Source organism: Neopelma chrysocephalum, unplaced genomic scaffold (assembly GCF_003984885.1).
Source record: "Neopelma chrysocephalum unplaced genomic scaffold, ASM398488v2 Primary Assembly neopelma1_24, whole genome shotgun sequence".
Classification (NCBI taxonomy): Eukaryota; Metazoa; Chordata; class Aves; order Passeriformes; family Pipridae; genus Neopelma; species Neopelma chrysocephalum.
In genome coordinates this window covers 5629866-5650822 of record NW_020897693.1, presented here as the reverse complement: position 1 = coordinate 5650822, position 20957 = coordinate 5629866, and the positions used below count along the sequence as shown (strand labels likewise).

At 36.0% G+C, this 20957-nt stretch overlaps 1 protein-coding gene across 15 annotated transcripts in view; it reads left to right on the top strand.

The window, feature by feature from the left end:
* Positions 1 to 20957, top strand: part of SOX6 (SRY-box 6) — a 376930-nt gene that overhangs the window by 330240 nt on the left and 25733 nt on the right. For all 15 annotated transcript variants that reach the window (XM_027700993.1, XM_027700982.1, XM_027701004.1 and 12 more), the window contains one exon: positions 12963 to 13071. In XM_027700993.1, the coding sequence (XP_027556794.1) occupies positions 12963 to 13071 (109 nt within the window). The remainder of the gene's footprint in view (positions 1 to 12962; positions 13072 to 20957) is intronic.

The window sequence follows — 20957 nt, the reverse complement described above, 5'->3', positions numbered from 1 at the left end:
TTCCTCTTATGTCTCTGTTTCTAAACCCTAAGAAGCAGCAAACCTGAGCCTTGCTGTTTGCATTCTTCTGATATCAAAGACTCCTATCCCACTGGGGCCCTTAGCCATAGGAGAGGTTTGAGGGAGGAGGAAGAGATGTTTTTCCTTCTCAGCTGCTGTACCAGATTGGAGGGTGGGAAGAGGAGAGGGAGCAGACATAGTTTTTAATATTCAAAATGGAGGCTGGGATGTGGCTGATGCCTGAGCCTGAAGTTCTGCTGCTTATCACTGTTTTTCTTAGCTGTTGTGGCAGTGGGGTTGGAGTTGGATAGAGGTTGGTACCTGATGATGGAGACTGCCCGTCCTCTCAGGGAGTCAGGGAGCCTTGCTCAGCCTGGTTTTGCAGAAGCCCACACCTTAGAGATAACTTGTACTATAGAGAGAGCAGTAAAATGATATTTTTCTTTATGTTTAAAATCTGTGTTACAGATTTTCAGGAAGTATTTATTTATTCTTCAAATTAGCTGAGCAGGAGAATTAGCTAAACAGAGACGGATTTAGAGATCAGCACAATGCAGCAAGATTAAAAAACCCTTTCCACCTGAATTAATGAATTTCAGTCTGCTTTTCATAAACTAGTTTTTCAAAAGTCATCTGTGAAGCCTTGTATAAAGAATTTTTAAAGGTAACTTAATGGGATGGAGAAAAGGTTTAAAATTATCTACAGGGGCTGTTGCGGGAGATATTAAATATTGATTTATCTTGGAGTAAGAATCATACTAAAGAGTGAGGCTTGTAGTCAGATCAATTTATCTGGAATACAAACTATATGGCTGTATTTAGTACTATGTCAACATGAATCTTAAACAAGTAGATGTGAAAGGTTGGTCATTTAATCTAAATCAATTGACTTTCCATATCTTCAATTAAAAAAAAAATCTTACCCATTCAAACTGAACTGCTTCTAAATGTTTCAGGTGGTTTATCTTAAAAAATGCTTCATTTAGTCAGTCCTACTATATCATAACCCTCCTCTTGATGTCCCTGTACATCTTGTTGTTAATAGGAAAAAAAATCCGCAGTCCAAGGCTTTTCCAAATCTTAAGTTTTTAATACTTCAGACTCTCTTGAAAACCCAGTGTAAATTGTTCAAGTAATCTGGCAAATAAGACTGTAAGCAATTTTCTGCTACTTGCCACTGCTAGTGCACTGCCAAGCTTTTGGTCATAATATAAAAGTTGGCTCAGATTGTTCTTAACCAACTAAAACTGATTACATTCCCTTTTCAGGCATAAATAGATACCAGTATGCCAGCTAGTGGTCCTGGCTAAAATATTTTTCAGTATGTATAACTGTACATAGCTCTCCAGTAGGAAATCCTTTATCCAAGTGTGACATTAGAGCAGGATGTCTCAGATAATTTAAGTGTTACATTTGCTTTTGTTTGTACTGTTTTCTTTAAACATATTCATTAGACAAGAGCAGAGCTTTTAATGTTCCATGACTGAAAAATCCATCAAACAGATTTATGGCAGAGGCAGTGTGGCATAACAGCCAGTGGACTGGCCTAATGTTCAGAAGTCCTGGGTTCAGTTCTCAGCTTAATCATTGACTTTCTGGGTAACCAGGAGATAATAATTTCCCCTCTCTGTGCCTGGAGATACTGTTACCAATCTCCTTTTAAAAATTATTTGGGTACTATTAACGTGCAGTGGTAGGTATTACAATTGTCTACACATATCATAGTAAAAAGCTTGAAAATACTGATTGCTTCCTCAGAACGTTATTGTGCCCTTTCCTGTGAGACATAGCTAGAAAATATGATCACAGTTATGAAGTATACAAGTATACAAAGGTGTAAGGAAAGTACGAGACAGGAAATTCCCTCTTGCTTACAGATTGTATTTGTCCAAAGAGCAGCAAAAAAATCTTCCACTGGAATGAGATGCTTGAATGTTCCTTCAGTGAATCTCATGAACTTTTCCATATATGTCAACTAGAGTGGGTGAATGAGGATAGGGGAAAAGAGAGAAAAAGTGCATTTTAAATGCAGAGAGATGTGGTAGGACCCAGTTTTTGCTTATCCTGAAGATGAAGTCAAAAATAGTCTTAAGTGGGACATAAGTGGGTAATCTGTGGGTGAAACCACTACTTTTGAAATGCCCATTCAAGCTTGGTTGTTAAGGTATAAAACCATTTTCTAAATTGTCATTGTTGCCTTGAACTGAAGAATACTTAATGGATATCTTCTGTGGGAAACTTGAAACAAATTTTTCTTCGTAAAAACAAAACAAGGTTTAAAAAAATCATTTACTTTAAATGAAAAGCTAGAGAGTGAATTTTTGCTAGAAGCGTTAGCTATAGATGGCTAGCAGTTTTCTCCTTGAATATTGCAGCAGAGAAATCACATGATTTTTTTTCCACCCAAAAGTAGTCAGTTTGTGTTTAAGATGGTTTCAGGTGCAAGGGTTCCTGGATACTGCATGGAAAGAAATGCATAGCCTTCTATTATCCATTTAAAGTATTCTCTCTTTTGCATTATTTTGATTCATACTTCCTGCACGGAAGAGCTACTCCTGAGAGATGTAAATCTCTCCCAGTTTCCAGAAAGTATATATTTGCCTGTATTTGCATGTCAGATGTCTCAAATGGAACCTTTATCCTACTTTATCAGTAGCTTTTATGTTGTTTGGTTTGGTGAATGAGCAACCTGGTCTAGTGTAAGGTGTCCCTGCACATGGCAGTGGTGTTGAAACTAGATGATCTTTAAGCTCCCTTACAACCCAAACCATTCTATGATTCTATGCATTTATAGTGCTTATAAATCCTGTTTGGGCTGCTTTTTGCTTGAGAATAAACTTTAAAAACATAAATTATGAGAAACTTATGATGATGATAAAGATAAGCAAGTAAATCTAGCAATTTCTGTGATGCAGAGCTACCCCTTTGTCTTCAGCCAGGACATTGTTAATGCAAGGTCTTGTCCACTTGCATGGATCCTTACAGAACAATCTTCTTGGCTTTGCATTGTTTTATTCCTAAACAAGAATAATTCTTCTTCATACCAGAAGGCCTTCCACCTAGCCATTTCAAAGGGAAAAAGAAATAATCATTAAGAGGGAAGAAGCATCTTCTTCAGCCTGGAAAGAACCTGTTTAATTTTGATTCTCGGATTCCATGTAAACATTTAAGAATGGCAGGCTTTGGTCCTGATTTTGTAAAGTGCATTAGTCCATTCTCAATATATTCCCCTGGAGTTAAGTACTGACTATCCATGTCCTTGAGGCCTCTCCTAGACAGGAGTAAAAGTATTTGGCACCTTACAAGATTAAGGCCTATACAAGGCTGCAAGAATTTGCAACTCACTGTTTTGTTTTCTTTGTTATTGTATTTTTTTCCCTGTTACATGAAGATTAAAGACAGGAGGTAGTTGAGGGGTACATTTATATTATCACAGGCATTACGTACATCATACTTGATATTGTAATCATGCAAACAGTAATCTTGCCTTCCTGACATAAACAGTAAGCAGCACTTTTTCCTGAGGCTGAAGTAATCAGAGAAAAACATGGCAGTGATGGAGGTACAAGAGGCAAAACACTGCATAATGATGTTATTATCATTGTTCCATTGTCACCCATCCTTATGCCTTACTGATGTGTTCCTTTTCTCTCTGAACATAACAAAAGAGGCCCGAGTATAAATAGAGCAATGTATAAGCAGCAATGATAAAATGCAACCTTGAAAAAGTATACTTAAAATGCTAAAAAAACCCCAGCTTGATAAATACAGAAAAAGCCTACTTAATCTTTATATGCATGGTATGCAATTATATATTTACATCCAGCACAAGGCAAGGCATATACTTGAAAACAGTAGCATTTGGTGGGATTTTGTTAACTGCCTTGATTGCATTTCTAATTCTAAATATGAATATGAACATTTAAGCCCAAGTGTCTTTTGCATCACCAATTTAAACTACTTCAGGTGTCTCCCTGAACACAGGTTGGAACAGACATATCTAGAGGCTTCCATTGCTTATAGATGTAAACAAAAGGGGTAGGTACCCCCAGTGACTCATTCACAATATCTGGGTTAGATATCTGTACTTCTAAAGCCTGGAAAGATTTACCCTAATGGAGCTACTTGAATTTACACTTACAATATATAACACTATTCATGTTCAAAGTTTGCTGTAATAAAATGCACAAAACTCAGATTCAGATTTTTCCTGAAATTTAATTGTAAAACCACTGGCAAATACAGTATTTGGAATATTTGATTTTGAATATTTATAACTACTACCCATGTGTCAAGTAGAAAAAGTGTACTTCTTGCTATTTGATAATTGATTATTACATCATGTAGTCCAAGTTTATCAAAGTTTTTCCAGAATTGTTTGATAGTGTCCCAAACTCTGACATGTGCCTATCATAACGAACAGTTGAAATGATGCAATGGAGGTATTTATGAGAACATCATCTGTCCTTCTCTTAGCTTTTATAGGTTTAAAATTAAATGTATATATGTGCCTGTTTATGTGTGCTCAAATACTGTTCACATGCTGTTCACAAAAGAACATCAGATTTCTTCTCAATATGTTTGACCAGTGGCATGTATGTGTCTGTCTGTGTTTTTTTGGATTTTTTTAAGATCTTTCTTTTCCCAACTCTGTGTGGAGAGCAGCTGAATTTGCTTTGTGCTGTTGAGGTTTGCAGAACACCGCAAGGAAATTGGCGTTGGTGATTTCTTTTCTGCCTTTTTTTTTCCATTCCAAAAAAAAAAAAAAAGTTGTTGTGCTGAACCTAGAATAGTTTTGCTGGTTGTTACACTGCTGTGGCTTCTTGCTAAAACTGGGTTTTCAGCCTGTAATATATTACTAGGTGATTGAGAGAGAAGGAGGTTCACAGTTCTGAGGCAAGTAACCAGATCTCTCATCTTCTGAATTCTGTTCTGATTGTAATGCATGACAATACTTTCACTGAAATTTAGTCTCAAGTGTAAAAGCCTGGGGGAACATGCAGATATACATACAGTATCATGGCATTGTCTAAATTTGGTAAAAGTATTTTTGTTCACTTTTATGACATTTAAATGGCTCTGCTTTTAAATAGTTAGAATTACTTGGTGAAAATGAGGTCATAACTGACAAGGTCCAACCACCTGCTAAATTAAACTGAGATATGTATATATATTATTATTCCTTTGTAGTATTTAGTCTACTAGGAAAAAAACTCTCTTTGTTTTGCCACGTCCTTACAGATTTATACTTGTAGATAAAACGTTAAAAATTTGAATGAGCATTCTGAAGGTCCAAGAGTAGCTGTTGAATTGCTTCCATCAGTCACTTTGTAGCACAGAAAAAACCAAGCAACAGTCCTGCTATTTCCTAGTAGAAGTGTATGTCAATTGTAATTTGTGTTTATTTTTGTCTGTCTCTCAAAAATGCACAGGTATGTGTTTAATTAAAAGAAAGCATGGTGGGGTTTTTTTAATGGTTGCATTCAAATTCCTTCTAATTACAAGGTAAATAGATTTGGTCTGTACCATTTACCAGTTCTCCCTTAAATCTAGTGATGTTATAAAAGAAAATTAACTTCTCTCCCTAGAAGGCTCCCAGTTAATCATCTGTGGATGTTGGTCAGGAGGGAAGGGAGCAGAGAGGAGGGAATTTCTCTTCAACTCAACAGTTGAACAGCTTACACTCTGGAACACGAGATTTGATTATCTTAGCATGTGTTACTACAAATGTTATTAACAGTCATAAAATTATCCAGCTCTTTTAAAAACAAGTGACAGACCAAGCTTTGGACTCTTTCTGACCTCTGGCGAATTCTACAACCGTATTATACAGAGTGTAAAGTAGTAACTCCTTTTGTTTGCTTTTCATTTACCAGCTGTTAATTTAATTGATTGTCCCTTTGTTTTTCAAGGACTAATGACTTCTCATCAGTCTGAGGTGGAATTTCACAGTTCATGTGAATTTTTTATTTATTTTTTTTTAATCTTTACCTTTTAGTTGATGTGTAATTTTACTGCAGGCTGCTGTATGATTTTGCTGCTGAAACAAAGAGTTAGTCAGAAAGGTCTCAGATACTGCCATGCATCATGCCTTTGTGCATGAATAAAAAGTTGGAAACCGCATGAAAGCAGTAGTTGGGTTACCACACAACTGGATATGCTTAAGTCTGAACGCTTCATAACTCTAACTACTGGGGAGTTGCAAACTTATAAATAACCTTGCAATTGGTTAAAATCATATTAAAACCATATGAACAAAGACATAAAGCATTTGGTTAAGGGGGCTCAGTAAGTGCAGTAATCCTGTTGAAAGTAATCTAACCAGGGCAGATCCATAGCTTAGGAGTCCCTGCAAGCATGGCAATAGTTATGGGGATGGCAATATTTCATGTGTAGGAGGGCATAATATCCTTCTTAGGTGGAAAGATTTGCTATCTCTTCTTTTTTTTCTGCTTTTAAAAAATATGTTTGAATTGAAATGCTTACTACTGAAAGCAAGCTTCAATGCACTGAAGTCTATATGCACTTAGTATCTGCTGAATGCTCCTGATAATCAGAAAATTAATTTAAATTATTCTTATTTGTGTTTCGAAATCAAGATGGCTACTGCTCACACTAAGTAAGTAGAAGCTCTAGGAATTCTGATCCTTAAGATCAGGCTTCCAAAATAATTAGCTAAAGAGAGTGTTTACAAGTAGGCTATTTGCATCGGCATTTACTTATCTGATGAGGGGTTTTTTTTGCCCCTAGCCCTCTGGTTTCAAATTTTTTTCTAGACATTTTAAATTTTGATGAAATTGCAATTCCCCATTTTGACTCCAGAACCTGGGTCTTAAAAGAAGAAAGTGACAATCACTATGCAGTTCTGTGCTGAACAACTTTGGAGTATTTTTTGCCTGTGATGGTCTTGCGTATGTCACATTGTCACGTGGAAGCCAGCTGAGGCTTGCCAGTCAGGCAAAGAAATTTTAGTGTTAGTTCCCTGTTATCTGCTTTTAACCTTTTACTTTTCAGTTATACTTTAAGATGGAAGAGTATATTTAAAAGGGGACCTAGTGGCTTCTCTCTCCCCACATCTTTTCAAGCAAGCTGTTTGCTTTGAGGCACTGCAGTGTAACAAAAATCTGTAGTCTGTGGCAGGGACGCTAGTCCATGCTGTATGTTCAGCATACAAAGATAGCACTGTAACAGTTTATGAACATAGGGGCCCTCCAAAACTGGAAGCAGCAGTATGTCAGGGTTAAAATTCACTAACTGCCCCTCTTTGATTCCTGAGATCATTGAATTCAGGTATTTCACTTACATAAAAAACTAAGTAAAGGTTGTGTCAACATCATAGGTATCTGCATATCCTTCATTCTTAAAACCTGTAAATCAGTGGTTGGAAAAGATACACCTTGTATCTTGTGATATCTTAAAATATCAGCATTCCTACAAGTTTGCCTGCTTTGCTAATTTAATTTCTCTGGTTTCTTGGAGCAAGTCCTGCTGCTATGACATTGAAAACAAGTCCTAGACATTCACCACGGTTCTGCAAAGCCAAAGGCCTTGCTTTTAATTGTAGCAATAATGCCACTATTGTGTTTATCTACTTTGCCATCCAAAGAATTCCAGCAGTTGCATGCCTGCACACCAGTAGGATGATTGACATTGTTGTAATAAGGTTAATGTTTAAACTTCCCACCAGTAATAACTAAAATATCCAGAGATAAGGCTGAAAGTCAATTTGTAATTATCCCTGCTGTGCCAAGACATTGCAAAAGATTCTAAGTGGAGGGTAATTTAACTTTTCAGTCCTAGCTGTTAAAAAGTAGTAACAAGGTGAAAAGCTTGGGACTTTTGTATCTTGACTTTCCAGAGGGGAGAAAAAAGGAGTTTTGGTTCCTCCTTATTCAAATTGGGAATAATTTTCTCTGTGTTCTACTGAAAATGTCCTTTTTATGTTTTGAATACATTAAGTTGTTTGCCTGTTGTTTACTGTCCACGGTACATGAAGGGAATAGATCACAGTTAGCAAATAAGCTACTGGAACATTTAGTATGGAATAATTCAATTGAAATACATTTCATACATAAAGGCAACATGTGATAATTATTTGAAGTCATTCTAACTAAAGCACTATCCTCAGAAGAAATAATATCCCTTCAGTCATATGTTCTGTGGCTTCTGTGAATGACCCATATTAATTTGATTTTTTCTAGAAACTGGCTCTTTAAATTAGTGTTGGTAACTGCTTCCATGCTAGGCTATTGAAATAAAGGTATTACATCATTGTCCAAACACGTCTACTTAAATAAAAGTATTTGTTTGCAAAAAATATATATATTTTAAATCTTTTACACAACGATCACCATGCATGCCATTTTCCATTTCAGACTAAGCATACATTTCAGATGTGGAAAAAGCAAGCATGTTGAAATAATTTGAGGCATGGGTATAGTCAGATCAGTCTTGGTAATCCAGAAGGGAGGGGTGCCCAGTGTATTATTACATTTCATATATTATTTTTCAAGAGATGGATGCAATCAGTCATCTTCTCGCATATGGTTTGAAAAAAAATTGTCTTGCTGGCAAGTAAACTGTTATTTAAGTACACAATCCACGGTACTACAGAAACAGTTTTGCCAAACTTGTCCAAGTATTCTCACATCCTTAAAGATGGTATAAATATCATTTATGGCAAGCCGTTTACTTCAGACTATATGGAATGCCTTCCTGCTCCCCTGATCTAAGTGTCCCAGTTTGCATTATGGCCTTTATTGCTTCTGTTTGATGGAGTGATCAGTAAAAATTTAATGACACTATAAAATAATAAAAATGTCATTAATTTACCACGGATCCTGGATGCAGTGGTTGTAAAGTTACATTAATAAACAGAATATTTTTTACAACAAAAAGCATTGTTACGTGGGAGCGTATAAATAACACACATAAATTTAAGAGCAATTTTACTGTTAGCACACACATTATTATGGAATAGCCAATAAGTGTATAAAACATAGTATATAAAATTTTATGAAAATATACTGTGCGCATCAAAAATTCAGCTTTTATCTAAGTGCAGAGAAAAAGCCATTATTGTGTGCTTACTGTTTCATTGCTGTTCTTTCACAAGATCACAATTTTATATTTGTTTCTAGTCATTTGAAGTTTGCAGCCTTTACAGAGGTAGAGGCTACAGATTCCTTTTGCTTTACTCCTTGCTTCACTGAATCATTCTTTTACCTTCCACACGTGAAGAAAGAATTGATACTTTCTGGCAGAACGTGACGGAAAAGTTGCTAATTTAATGCAAAGCTAAATATAATGCCAAAGGGGTTGAAAGGCTTGCTTGGCGACGCTGGAAATAAGGGATAACTATCTAGCAGTCTATCTGTCATCACTGGGGCCGCTCCATCACTGACTGTGATAATATGTGAATATGATGGATGCCACAGCCTTGTGGCTCATAACATTTAACATTCATCAGCTCTCACTAACGGGGGCTTTATAATTTAAATATCTTTATTTAATATGCAACATCTACCTCATACATCATAATTTCAAAGCACTTAGAGAACCAACAGTCCTGCAAGACAGTTGAGCAGACTTTAATTTTTTCAATAACTTTTACGTTTTCTGCATGTTTGTGACTGACAATGCATAAATAAGTGCCTAATCATATCACAGAATGGAAAATTAAGATTTGGTTGCTCAGAAGGTTCTTTTTTCTCTTCTTTTTCTCATTTTAAAGGAAGAATTATTTTTACTGTGTGTTCAACATATAAAGAAGCACAAAGGATCTGATTTGTGTTGGGAAGTGCTTTCGGTTTTGTAATGCCAACTCCAGCTGACTATGTTGGTCTAGTCATGAGGAAGGGTTGTCAGTGTCATGTCTTAGACCTTTTTTTCTGAGTTTGAAATGGGAAAACTTAATGTAACTATACAGTATAAGCTCCACAGCCAGCACAAAAAAGCCCAAACCAACAACAACAACAAAAAAATCTGTTCAAAATAGGGGTCCAAAATGCTTTCTCACATGAAAGAAAACACCTGCACTGTCCATAGCAGTATACTTTATTGGAAACTCACCAAAATTTTCTACTGATGTCTGTTAAGGAGGCAGCAATCTATCCAGTAATTGATGCATATACGTGCAAATGTAATGCATGTGTAGGTAGCATATTTGTTAGCGCAGCTATGTATAACCATGTAGCTTTAATGAAGGTATGTCTGTTTTTTCATATAGGAACATGAAGTAGAGAATCAATCTTCCTCTTAATCATTCTAGGCAAACATATACTTTTAAGGGATTTTTAGTGCTAGTACCTATTCTTTCTAGGATGAATTCAAGACGGAAGCAAAGACAAATCCCACTAAAAAGGATTTGAGCTGGGTGGGACAAGTTTTCTCTCTAATAATAAATTTCATGTGATTTTGTTCTATTTTGTGGAAATGTAAAGGCATCTACTAGATAAAAACATTATTAGTATTGAGGGAGAGTTTTCTATTTTTTTTTTAGTTCTTTGAATTTTTATAAAACCAATGCAAATATCAAGCATTTTTTTCTATCACTATGATGATAATTTTCAGTAAAAAACCAAGCAAACAAATTACTTTAAAAGGCATTTCAGAGACTTAAATATAACTAGCTTTGTTAAAGCTTTTTATGAATTAGAAGGAGGGGGTTATGAAATAACTATAAGTACATCTCCTTTGTTTGACAAGAGCAGGTATTTTTATGGCATAAGTGCTTTCATTTTACTGTTTCTGAACCTTATCATGTAATTTTCCCTTTTCTCCTTCCATGTCAAAATATTGATATTCTTTCAGAAACTTTCTTTCTTCTTTTTTTTCTTTTTTCTTTTTTTTTTTTTTTTTTTTGTGTAACTGAATATTTTCTGGTAAAATCAAAGAGAATGAATGACTAGAAAGATATTCCAAGTGTGCATATTGATATGTAGCAAGGTCTGTTGGTTTTTATAGCAGAAAGGTATTTCTCCTTCAAGAATACTGCAGGTGTTGTATTAACATCCTTAAGAAAAAGCTTTTAGTGCAAATATTTTGGAAGAGAAAATAAATGTGCCAAAAGCTGTTTTCTTAGCACTGATCTTTGTTTTTATCTCAACTGCAAATCAGCCCTTTGCAGTGGAACACAGAATCCTTGACAAACTTATTTTTTATTCTATCAGTAAAACCTATCCCATCGTGATGATTCAGGTGTATTGTTACATTGCAAAACATCTTTCAGTAAAATATTGGGCCTCTAGTATGGCAATGCCTTTCTGCGGTCACATTTCATTTGTAACCCTTTCTTTTCTCATGATTTCCTTCATATATGTAAGCTCCTTCATCAGCCTTGGATTTTATAGAAGAAAATAAGCAAAGAAGTTAACAAATATAAAATGCAGAGTTTTTTTTTTTTTGACAGCTGGAAGATTCTGAGGAACTTTTAGAAATGCAGTTAGTACCTGAAATGCCTCAGCTGCATGTTGTGGCAAATCCAGTGTCAGATTGTGCTTTCTATTCCTCTGCATATTAAACACAAAATAATTTAAAAAAATACATGGTTGAAGGAATCAAAAGCATGAGGAATCAAAACAATTTGTCACTTGTCCTGGTGAGATTTCATTGCTGAAACATAATGATAATAGAAAAATAATCACATTAGAAAGGAGTAGTTGGAGGTGGAAAGGAGTAGTTGGAGGTGGAGCAAATGAGGAGTCAAGGCCCTCAAATATGTTTTGTCCTTAAAAATATTTCCAAGTTTCTAACCATCTTTTAGGAGAGAAACTCACAATGTTTTCTTCTTATGTCTAGTAAGCATAGCACAGAACTAGGTCATTGAACAATAGACTGAACAGCAATCAGCACTCTACTTCTGCATAATGCATTAAGTATAACATGGAGAAACTGTTCATAGAGCTGAAAGCTGGTATTTCATGTCTCTAAATTCAAGCTGACATGACATTTAATATTGTTTCATAGTAATGAACAACAAGGTTTCATTCATTCACAAGTACAACATAATGCCAAGTTTAGTCTGAAGAGGTAACAACAAGGCAAGAGGGAAAACATGCTATGTTCCTCCAAATGAGAATGCTAAATTAATGATAACCATTGAACACTTTGCTACTGATACACAGTACTACAGAGACTACTACTGAGAGACAATATTACACTGTCTTTTGTACTACCCTTGTCCAGTAGTTGACGGAGGAACTGGGTTAACAAATAAAATACCTTTCAGTTTCTGCTTTCTAATTCCAGGTTTCCTGTGGAGGTCTCCAGCTCTCAAAAGCTTTCTGTTTTTCTAGGAGTGAGCAGTCCTTTTTCTTTTTTTTTTTTTCCTTTTTTTGTCTTCTTAAGTTGCATTTTCACTGAGGCACAATTTAAATTTCTATACAAAATAATATCAGTTCTGTCCTCTAATATTCCTTGTTTCAAATACATGGCTTTGAAAACCTCTGCATAAAATTCAGACTTGTATTTTCACAGAGGTATGAATGCAAACTCAAATTTCATAGTGAGGAAAAAGTGCTTTTTTCATTAAAATAACAGTGCATTTTAACACAAGCTCTTCTTTCCACTTCTGAATTTTCATGTTTCCCAAATGTTGATTGTCTTTTTCAGTTTAAGTTAGAAAATAAGTGGAAAGGCAAAGTGAGCAGCATCAATCAGCACTGTGTGCTGCCAAGAGTGTTTTGTATTTGCATGTACAATCGTTTATGCATTATGGCAGTGCAGATCAAAATAATCTCAAAGTTTCTGTATATGTTTCACATTTAAAGCTGATTTTCATAAATGCAAACATTCAGAATCTGTAAAAAAAAATTGTCCCTGAGCTAAAATTCTAATTAGATGCATTCATTATTTGTTCAGATTTAAAAAATAAGGCATGTATCAACGCATACACATATGCACAGGCATATAATGAGAACTATCCTATATGGAGCATTAAGACTCCTTCTGTTCTTTTCCAGGAGAGAACAAGATTTGAAAATTTAGGCCCACAGTTAACAGGGAAACCCAGTGAAGATGGAAAAATTGGCCCTGGTGTCATCGATCTTACAAGGCCAGAAGATGCAGAAGGTGAGTTGCAATTTTGACCATGGGTTATTGAACACTACATCACAGAATGATATGGCTGAAACACTGCCAGTGTCATAAGTACTGCCTATCTTACATCCCAGGGTAACACTTGATTGATTTCTGTCTGAATTTGTGAGATTTCGATAAGTCCATGATTTCGATAAGACATGAAAAGGATTATATAGCCATTTTAGCACTTCTGCAACACAACTATTTCTCCCCCAAGCAGCTACCCATTAAGTGTTTACATTTTAAACTATTAATAACATTTTAGGAAATATTGAGAAAATTATCTCAGGAAATATATATATACATGTATATATATATATATGTATGTATGTATATTTTCACCAGTTTTTTAGGATTTAGCAGCTTTGAAGAAGGTTAGAGCATTTTAAGAAATCTACCCACCAGTACACTCACTGCCTATTCATGATAAAGCAAGTAAAATCTACTCTCAGGAAGCTGTAAAATGATAATGGAAAAATATTTCACATTTTTCTGTATGAAAAGGTCTTTTTCATGATATCAACCTTTAGTGCGCTCATTTCAGTGAGGGTTCTATATATATCTATATATTCTATATGTGTTAAGCCACAGGTGGAAATCAGTATTTACCAAGACTGAGTTGAGTCTCCAGCAGGATTACCATGCATGTTCTGGAAGTGGATGTCACTTTACCCTATCGTACATTAGAAGAGAACACGTAGACATATAGGAACCCTATATAGTCATGTAGGAAGTCATGTAGTAAAATTAATGTACTATTGAGATAGAATATTATGCAGGGTTTTGCCTCCTCAATTTACTTCTGTTTGAGAGTCATTTCACTCTTTTTTAAACTGGGTAAATTCTAGTTATGGCTTGAAAAGGTTAAAACACCTCTGATCTTTTCCATTAAAATCCAAACGTCTGACAAATCCAAAGACTCATTTTTTTCTTGATCAAAAGAATAGGACCAGTAAACTTCAGGGAACTGTTACTTATGAGCTTCATTTATTCATCTTTTATTGAATGTGATTAGCCACTGTTGTATTGTCTGTAAACAGAAAAGTAATGAACAGAATGTAGATGAAAACTTTCAGACAGGTGTTTTGCAATGATTCCGATTTTCTAGTAAAGAGGAATTGGTAGATATGTGGACTTCAAAAATACTTTTTGACTAATCAGTTATTTATAAACGGCTTTATAAAGGAATTTCCATCCAGCAACAATATCTCATACTTCAACATGTTAAAGAATATTTTTTTGTCAGTTTGGGTGAAAAGTTGCAATGGAATACTTACAGATACACAGTTACTGGTTTAGATGACATCAGGTCTCTGATGACGCTCTTGTTTTAGCTCATTTCCTTCAGTTCATCCATTCTCTTTCTAGTGTCCTTAATTTGGTATCTTGATACACCTTGTGGTAGTGACAGCCCCCCCTTGTAACTGGATAGTGCAGAGCAAAGCTTTGACATATGTAACCCAAGCTACAGTGATGTGTGCCAGGTTAAGGACAGTGTACATGTCTTTCTAGAGCTAGTGGGGCATTTTGGGCATGGTGCGTTGCCACGTTAGAAATCTGAGTTCATGAATGGATTCAGATTTCCAGAATTTGTTTAGCAGCTCTGAAAAAGAGGTGCTGGATACATACCTCTGCTGATCTGAAAAAAAACATTGGCAGGAGATCAAAACTGAGCAGCTTATTTGTCCTTCTAGTTGCAGACAAGGTGAATTTAGATATCAACCAGATGCAAGAAAAAGACATTCAAAATATCACCCAAGTTTTGCCCCTTATCTTTGGCAAGCTGGCTAAGAGATGACACTTCTAGCTTGACATCATTTAGAGTGGAAGGCAGCAATCACAGCATCCAGGACGTGAGGCTTCTAGTATATTGATTTTTCAGTAGCTACTGGCTCAACCACTTCCCTGGGCAATCTGTTCAAATGATTGACAACTCTTTCAGTGAAGAACTGTTTCCTTATATCCAATCTAAAGCTCCCCTGGCACAACTTCAGGCCATTTCCTCTTGTCCTATTGCTTGTTCCTTGTGGAAAGAATACTGACCCCACCTGGATACAACCTCCTTTCAAGTAGTTGTAGAAAGAGATAAGGTCTTTCCTCTGCCTTCTTTTCTCCAGGGTAAACACTCCCAGCTCCCTCAGTCATTCCTCATTAGACTTGTGCTCTAGATCCTTTGCCAGCTTTGTTTCTCTTCTTTCGCCCCCTCTAAAAGTACTTGGTTACATTTTATTGTGTTGCCACAGTCATAATGTCAGCTGAATGTCAAAGATTCCTAATAGGCATAGTCATATTCTTTGAAGACTCAGTGTGTTTCACACCTTCCTTTCTGTTTTGTCACTGTTACTTTAAATCTTTTTTTTAAATTTTGTTTTAGATGCCACTTGAATGCAGGTTGATGTAGACATCTTTAGATAATATTTCTGTAGGGTTTGTATGCTTTTACACAAATGACACAGTCAAACAGAGAATAAAGATTTCCAAAGTGACATACTGATGGTCAACTTTTGCTGCCCTTTTCTCGTCAGAAGTAGATCCAGATCTCTGAGGCCCAAGTGCAGTTGTGACAGAGTGGGTGTATGGCTGTTAGATCTACCAGGTGGATCTACTCTCATCACTAGAATTTTAGAACTTCAGAATTATGAAAGTCACTACATTTAGAGAAAATATTAATAATCTGTAGAGGGTTCTTTTGAAGTGGTGGTGGGTGAAGGGAGTAGAGATGGGGCAATGGTGTAGCAGATTTTTTCCTGAGCTAAGGACTCCAAATTTAGTCCCACTGCTGGTCATAAACGGGGGGGGAAGTGCAGTTTGGGCTGCATTCTGACCCACCCACTGACCTAGACCAAAGGGGCTGTGGAAGTGCAATTCCACTCCTACATTTGTACCTGCACACCTGCATTTCCATAGGAAAATGCCCAACGGGCATTTGAGATCTGGGAAGTCCTCCTGATTCCCATCGTTTTAACACAGCCTTTAAGGTTCAAGTAATTTGTTATGAGACATATCAGCAGACTTCTGTTTTATGGAATGCTTTTGTAATAGTATCTAGCAATGATTTCTCTATGCACCTTACATCTTTTCTATAACATACGGTAGAGATCTGAGTTTGACAGGATCAGAGTCATGTTTTCCTGTAATTTTAGGAGTGCTTGAGGTACTGGCTCATTGATCAGAACATGAAGCTACATTTATTTTTTTTCTTGAATCATGAATTATAAGATAAAGCTTGAAATTCTTCAAACTTAGTAATTAGACAAATTTAAAACACTGTAGAATATTTTTTTAACTTGTTGCCCCTACCCAGTGTGTGAAAACTTTTTTAAGGTCAATTAAAGGTAAGAGTTAATTAATGGTAACTAGATGTACTTCTAGAGATGACCTGGTGTATGAAGTCTTCTTCAAAGTTTGTGTTACTCATAATGAGGTAACAGTCATCTGAATGGAGGCCTGAAAATCATTAGCAAGAGTTTTATATTAAATGTGACATAAACCAACATTTCTGTTACTTCCTTAGCCACCAGCAGGACTGAGCTAACTATGTTAAAAATCATGCTCAAACTGTCTTCAAAACATTGCCACTGACTGTGACACCATTGAAGAATAATCCACAGCTGTTTGACTTATTTCATTACCTGAAATCCCAGCTGTCAGTTGAAATATATGATACATTTTTAGCTAGCAAAATTCAAAACCATTATTTAATAGCCTCATAAACATTCCATGACTGATATCCAAAAATTATAAGCAACAGACAACTATAGAATGAAACAAGGATGTTTGGTTTTTTTCCCCAAATGTTATAATTTTAAAGGAAACAGCAGTCTTACTGTAGGTGGCTTCATGATTTTGAACATTTGAGATTGTCAGTACTGAAATACAGCTACCTGGCATGGACACAACAATACAGCTTTGAATCCAGCTATAGCTAAAACCTCTCTTGAACATGACTGACATATATCAACTGAACCAGAGTGTATAGAGTGTAGTCAGGAGCCATGGGTAAGCCCTGTTCAAATTTTAGATCAGGGAACCTGTATGATACTAAGTATTTGGTATAATAAACACTAAGTATTTAGTTCTCATTTACTGAGAATATTACATGATGTGAATATGCTTTTTTTGGTTCAAGTTCTAAAAAAGACTTTCACCAATGCTCACTTTTGGGTGATAGTGCTGCTTCTTTTGAATTGTACAATGTGCTTGATGTTTCTGGATCCTGTGCTTGTATCATGTGCTCTATGTTTATGGATCCTTCTGGTTTTGGGATTGTGGTCAAATGTCTTGGAAATTTGTAGGGAGTGTGTTAAGGTTTTGTTTTCTAGTAGATAGAAATATGCCTTAGCTCAGGTTGCAGTGTGGTATCCTTCAGCAGTCATATTCAGGGATTCAAATTCCATCAAGACCTGATCTTCTTCCTGTCAAAGAATTGGATCTGTAGAAATGTAATTTTCTTGATTGAATCCTAGACTCAAGGCAAAAACATCTGAATGTTATTGTTTTGCCACTGCCTCACTGTCTTATTTTGAGATAACTTCTCTGTGCCCTGCTTTCCCAAGTGAAAAATAAGATGTGTTGCAAAGTTAAATTAATTTTTATAAAACATATGGAAATAGATGAAAATGCATTATTAGTACTTCATATTTATGTTCATTCATGTCAGTATATTAGAATCAGTGGCTTGTGAGTTAAATATTTGGCCTCACAATTTGCCATTTGGGACAAAAAAGAGTTCTGAGTCCTGTTTTGACGCTTTCATTCACATTTTTCATGTGGTAGATTTCTCGATTCTGTAAACCTTGTGTTTAGTACTTGCTGCTTCTTTCTTTGATAATACTCTACCAGTGTGTGTTAAGCATGGACCATAGTTCTGAGCGTAGGTACAGACCTGCTAGTTTAGATAGAAACAATTTTTAATAATATGGTGGGGTGTATCTACTTTATCTGTATCTATGTATTAATTTGTTCTTGTATTAGACTAATGAGACTTTTCAAAGTCTCCTAGAGGATAATCTTTGCTATGAAACCTAGTTGTCAAGTCAGTCATTAGAGTCCTCAGCATGGGACTGGAACCACCCCATTCTCCTTAAATGCCCTCCTTAGTGCCTGTGTCCTCTCTTTACCTGCTTGCTGTCTCTTACTCCAGTTTGTAAATTCCTTGGATTAAAGATTGTGGTTTTCTATATACCAAGTCACTGTTTGAGATTACATAACTTTAAGCCTTTTTGGTTTGTTCCTGGTGTCTTTGAACAATGCTCCAAGTACGCTGATTGCAAGCCAGTTGCAAGCTGGATAACCACTGGTAATCGACTCATTCCAGTAGTAAGCCCTAGCTTGATCTTATTAATTCTAGTTCAGATATGCACATTTTTTGGTCTGAATCTGATTTTGGACCTGAACCCAGGCTTGGAGTGGCACAAGCTCACCTTATCTTTTAGAAGAATATATTTCAATTCATCAGAAAGCTTAAGAAACCAGTTCTGCAGCTTTTCAGACAACGGATTTGTTGACCAACATATAAAGTCAATGAATAGCTCAATATTTGCAGCAGTTAACACGGTCTGTCTTTCTGACACCAGAGCAGACATCATGACAAGTGCCTGAAAATCTATTAGGTAAGAAATAGATCAACACTTTATTAAAGGAGCACCTCTGCCACATGCTCAAAGCCTCAACAATCTTCTGTGTACACCCAATATTGAATAATTTCCTACACTAAAGGGTGAGAGTTCCTTCTTTACTTTGAAAAAGGTTGACTTTGAGCAGCTAAAGAAGCAGGTGAAAGGAAACCATATATTTGCAGGCAGATCAATCTTGGCAGGCTGCCAACATGCTCCAAACCTGTGAGCTAACTTGTTTAACACCCTCCTATGCAGAGGTGTAAACAGCAGGTAGTACACGCATGATAAAGCATCACCTACTTTTGTGACATTGCTTCATAAATACTGGAGGAAAGAATGCCTCTCCACTCCAGTATTTGTCGCACATAAATATTTGTAATAGTTGCTATGGCAGTTGAGAGAGGAAAGATGAAAATCAGAAAACTGTGAAAGCCGTCTGAAAACAAAGAAATGTTTCTAGAGAGAATGTAGTAAGCTCAAGTACTGCAATTTTTACTCATCTGAATTCTTGTTATAGGTCTTTGATTACAAAAGTAAAATCCCATAATTGTATCTTTATTATTTAAATATAAAATAACTTGTTATCTTAATCAATGAGACCTGTTGCTAAAAGGTGGCCTTCATTTATTGCATTTGCCATTTTTAACATCCATGAATCTAATTGTGCCTGATACTTGAGTGATATTCTTAAATTTTTCAGAATAACTCATAGCAGATCAGGAATCTGGGAAGAAGTACTTAGGCCCAATATTTCAATTGTGTTGGATGAGATTCAGCCTTGGAGTAACTCAACCCCTGCAGATGGGATAGGAATAAGATGTCTTTAGGAATCACCCCATCACTTTTCTTATGGCAACCACTTCACGCATCTTGTTCTTGCCAGCGGCTCCATAACATTTTAGAGGGGGAACTGAAAAATCTAAGCTGGGAGTGTGTGGAGTGATCTTTTCATGATATTGAAACCTCTTCCTCTCAAGACACTAATATTTAGCATATAGTAGGCTTCTCACATTCAGAATAACAAATCTGGATGTCCTCCACAACTGTTAACTTTTGATTTTCAAATGTCTCAGGTATCTTTTTCCTACTGCTAAATATGAGGCTTTCTCATTTGGCAGTTCTAAGCTACAGTAATTGATTCTTAGAGAATAGTACGTCTATTTAAAAAAACCCTCTAGTTAGAATTTCTGATGTTGTACAATCAACCACACTTACAATGGCCTGAGTTTTACATAGGAGTGCCTATTAGCACAGTTATGGCTAAGGCCTTGTCCCAATTTCCATTATATAGTAAAACATTATTTTCAGGAATTTAAAAGGCAGCTGTAAAAAGCAACCATGGGCTGCAGTTTTACACAGAAAATCTTCGACCATGAGAAAATTGTCACAAACGCTGAAAGCGTCAGTCAGTTTGCGTAGCTATTTTTGGGTGGACTGAGTGAAAAATTAAATATTCAGTGGTTTAAAACATTTTTTCACATTCATGTACAGCCACCAGGTGTAAAACACCCCATGGTCCTGATTCTTAGCTCTGCACATTTCTTGGTATTGCTCCAATATTGCAAAAGAAGCTTGAAGCTCTGTAAAATAGTGTAAAATTTCCTGGCACAACTGAATTTTCAGCTGATAGAGAAGGAAACCATTATATCATACTGCATGAAGGAGGAAAGAATCTTGCCCTTCTTCCTTACCTCCATGAGCACAGGGAGTGGATCAGAAATATGAATGCATTGAGAGAACACCATATATTCTGGCTACGCCTGAGCAATTGATACAGATTCAAACAAGTCCTCTTTGTACAGCTGTCTATTTTTCTAAGTCTATACTCTGTACAACTTTTTCCTTCAAGAATATCTCAGCAATAGAAAAGTGTTTAAGAGCATCTGTCTTTCTTCCATGTAGATGTGCCAAGTGTCCAAGTGTCTAGTGCAGACGTTGGTAGCAAGGGGAAAATAGTTTCTTAATTTGTACTTTCACAGAATCAGTGGTCTAAAATTTGTGTGGGGTAGCATTACAGTATCTTCACAGATTCTGCAAATAATAAATGGTTATGTTTTCAATTTGGACAGGGGTAGCTTCACTGGAATTAAAAAAAGAACGATTTGCAAATTTTCATGACTCTATTCCATGGCAAATCCTCCATTTTTTATCCAAACCAGGTTAATGTGGTAACATACTGGGACATGCCATTGCCATGTTTGTAAAAATATTTTCCTGATTTCACTCACAAATCCCAAATGCACAGGTATACCATATTTT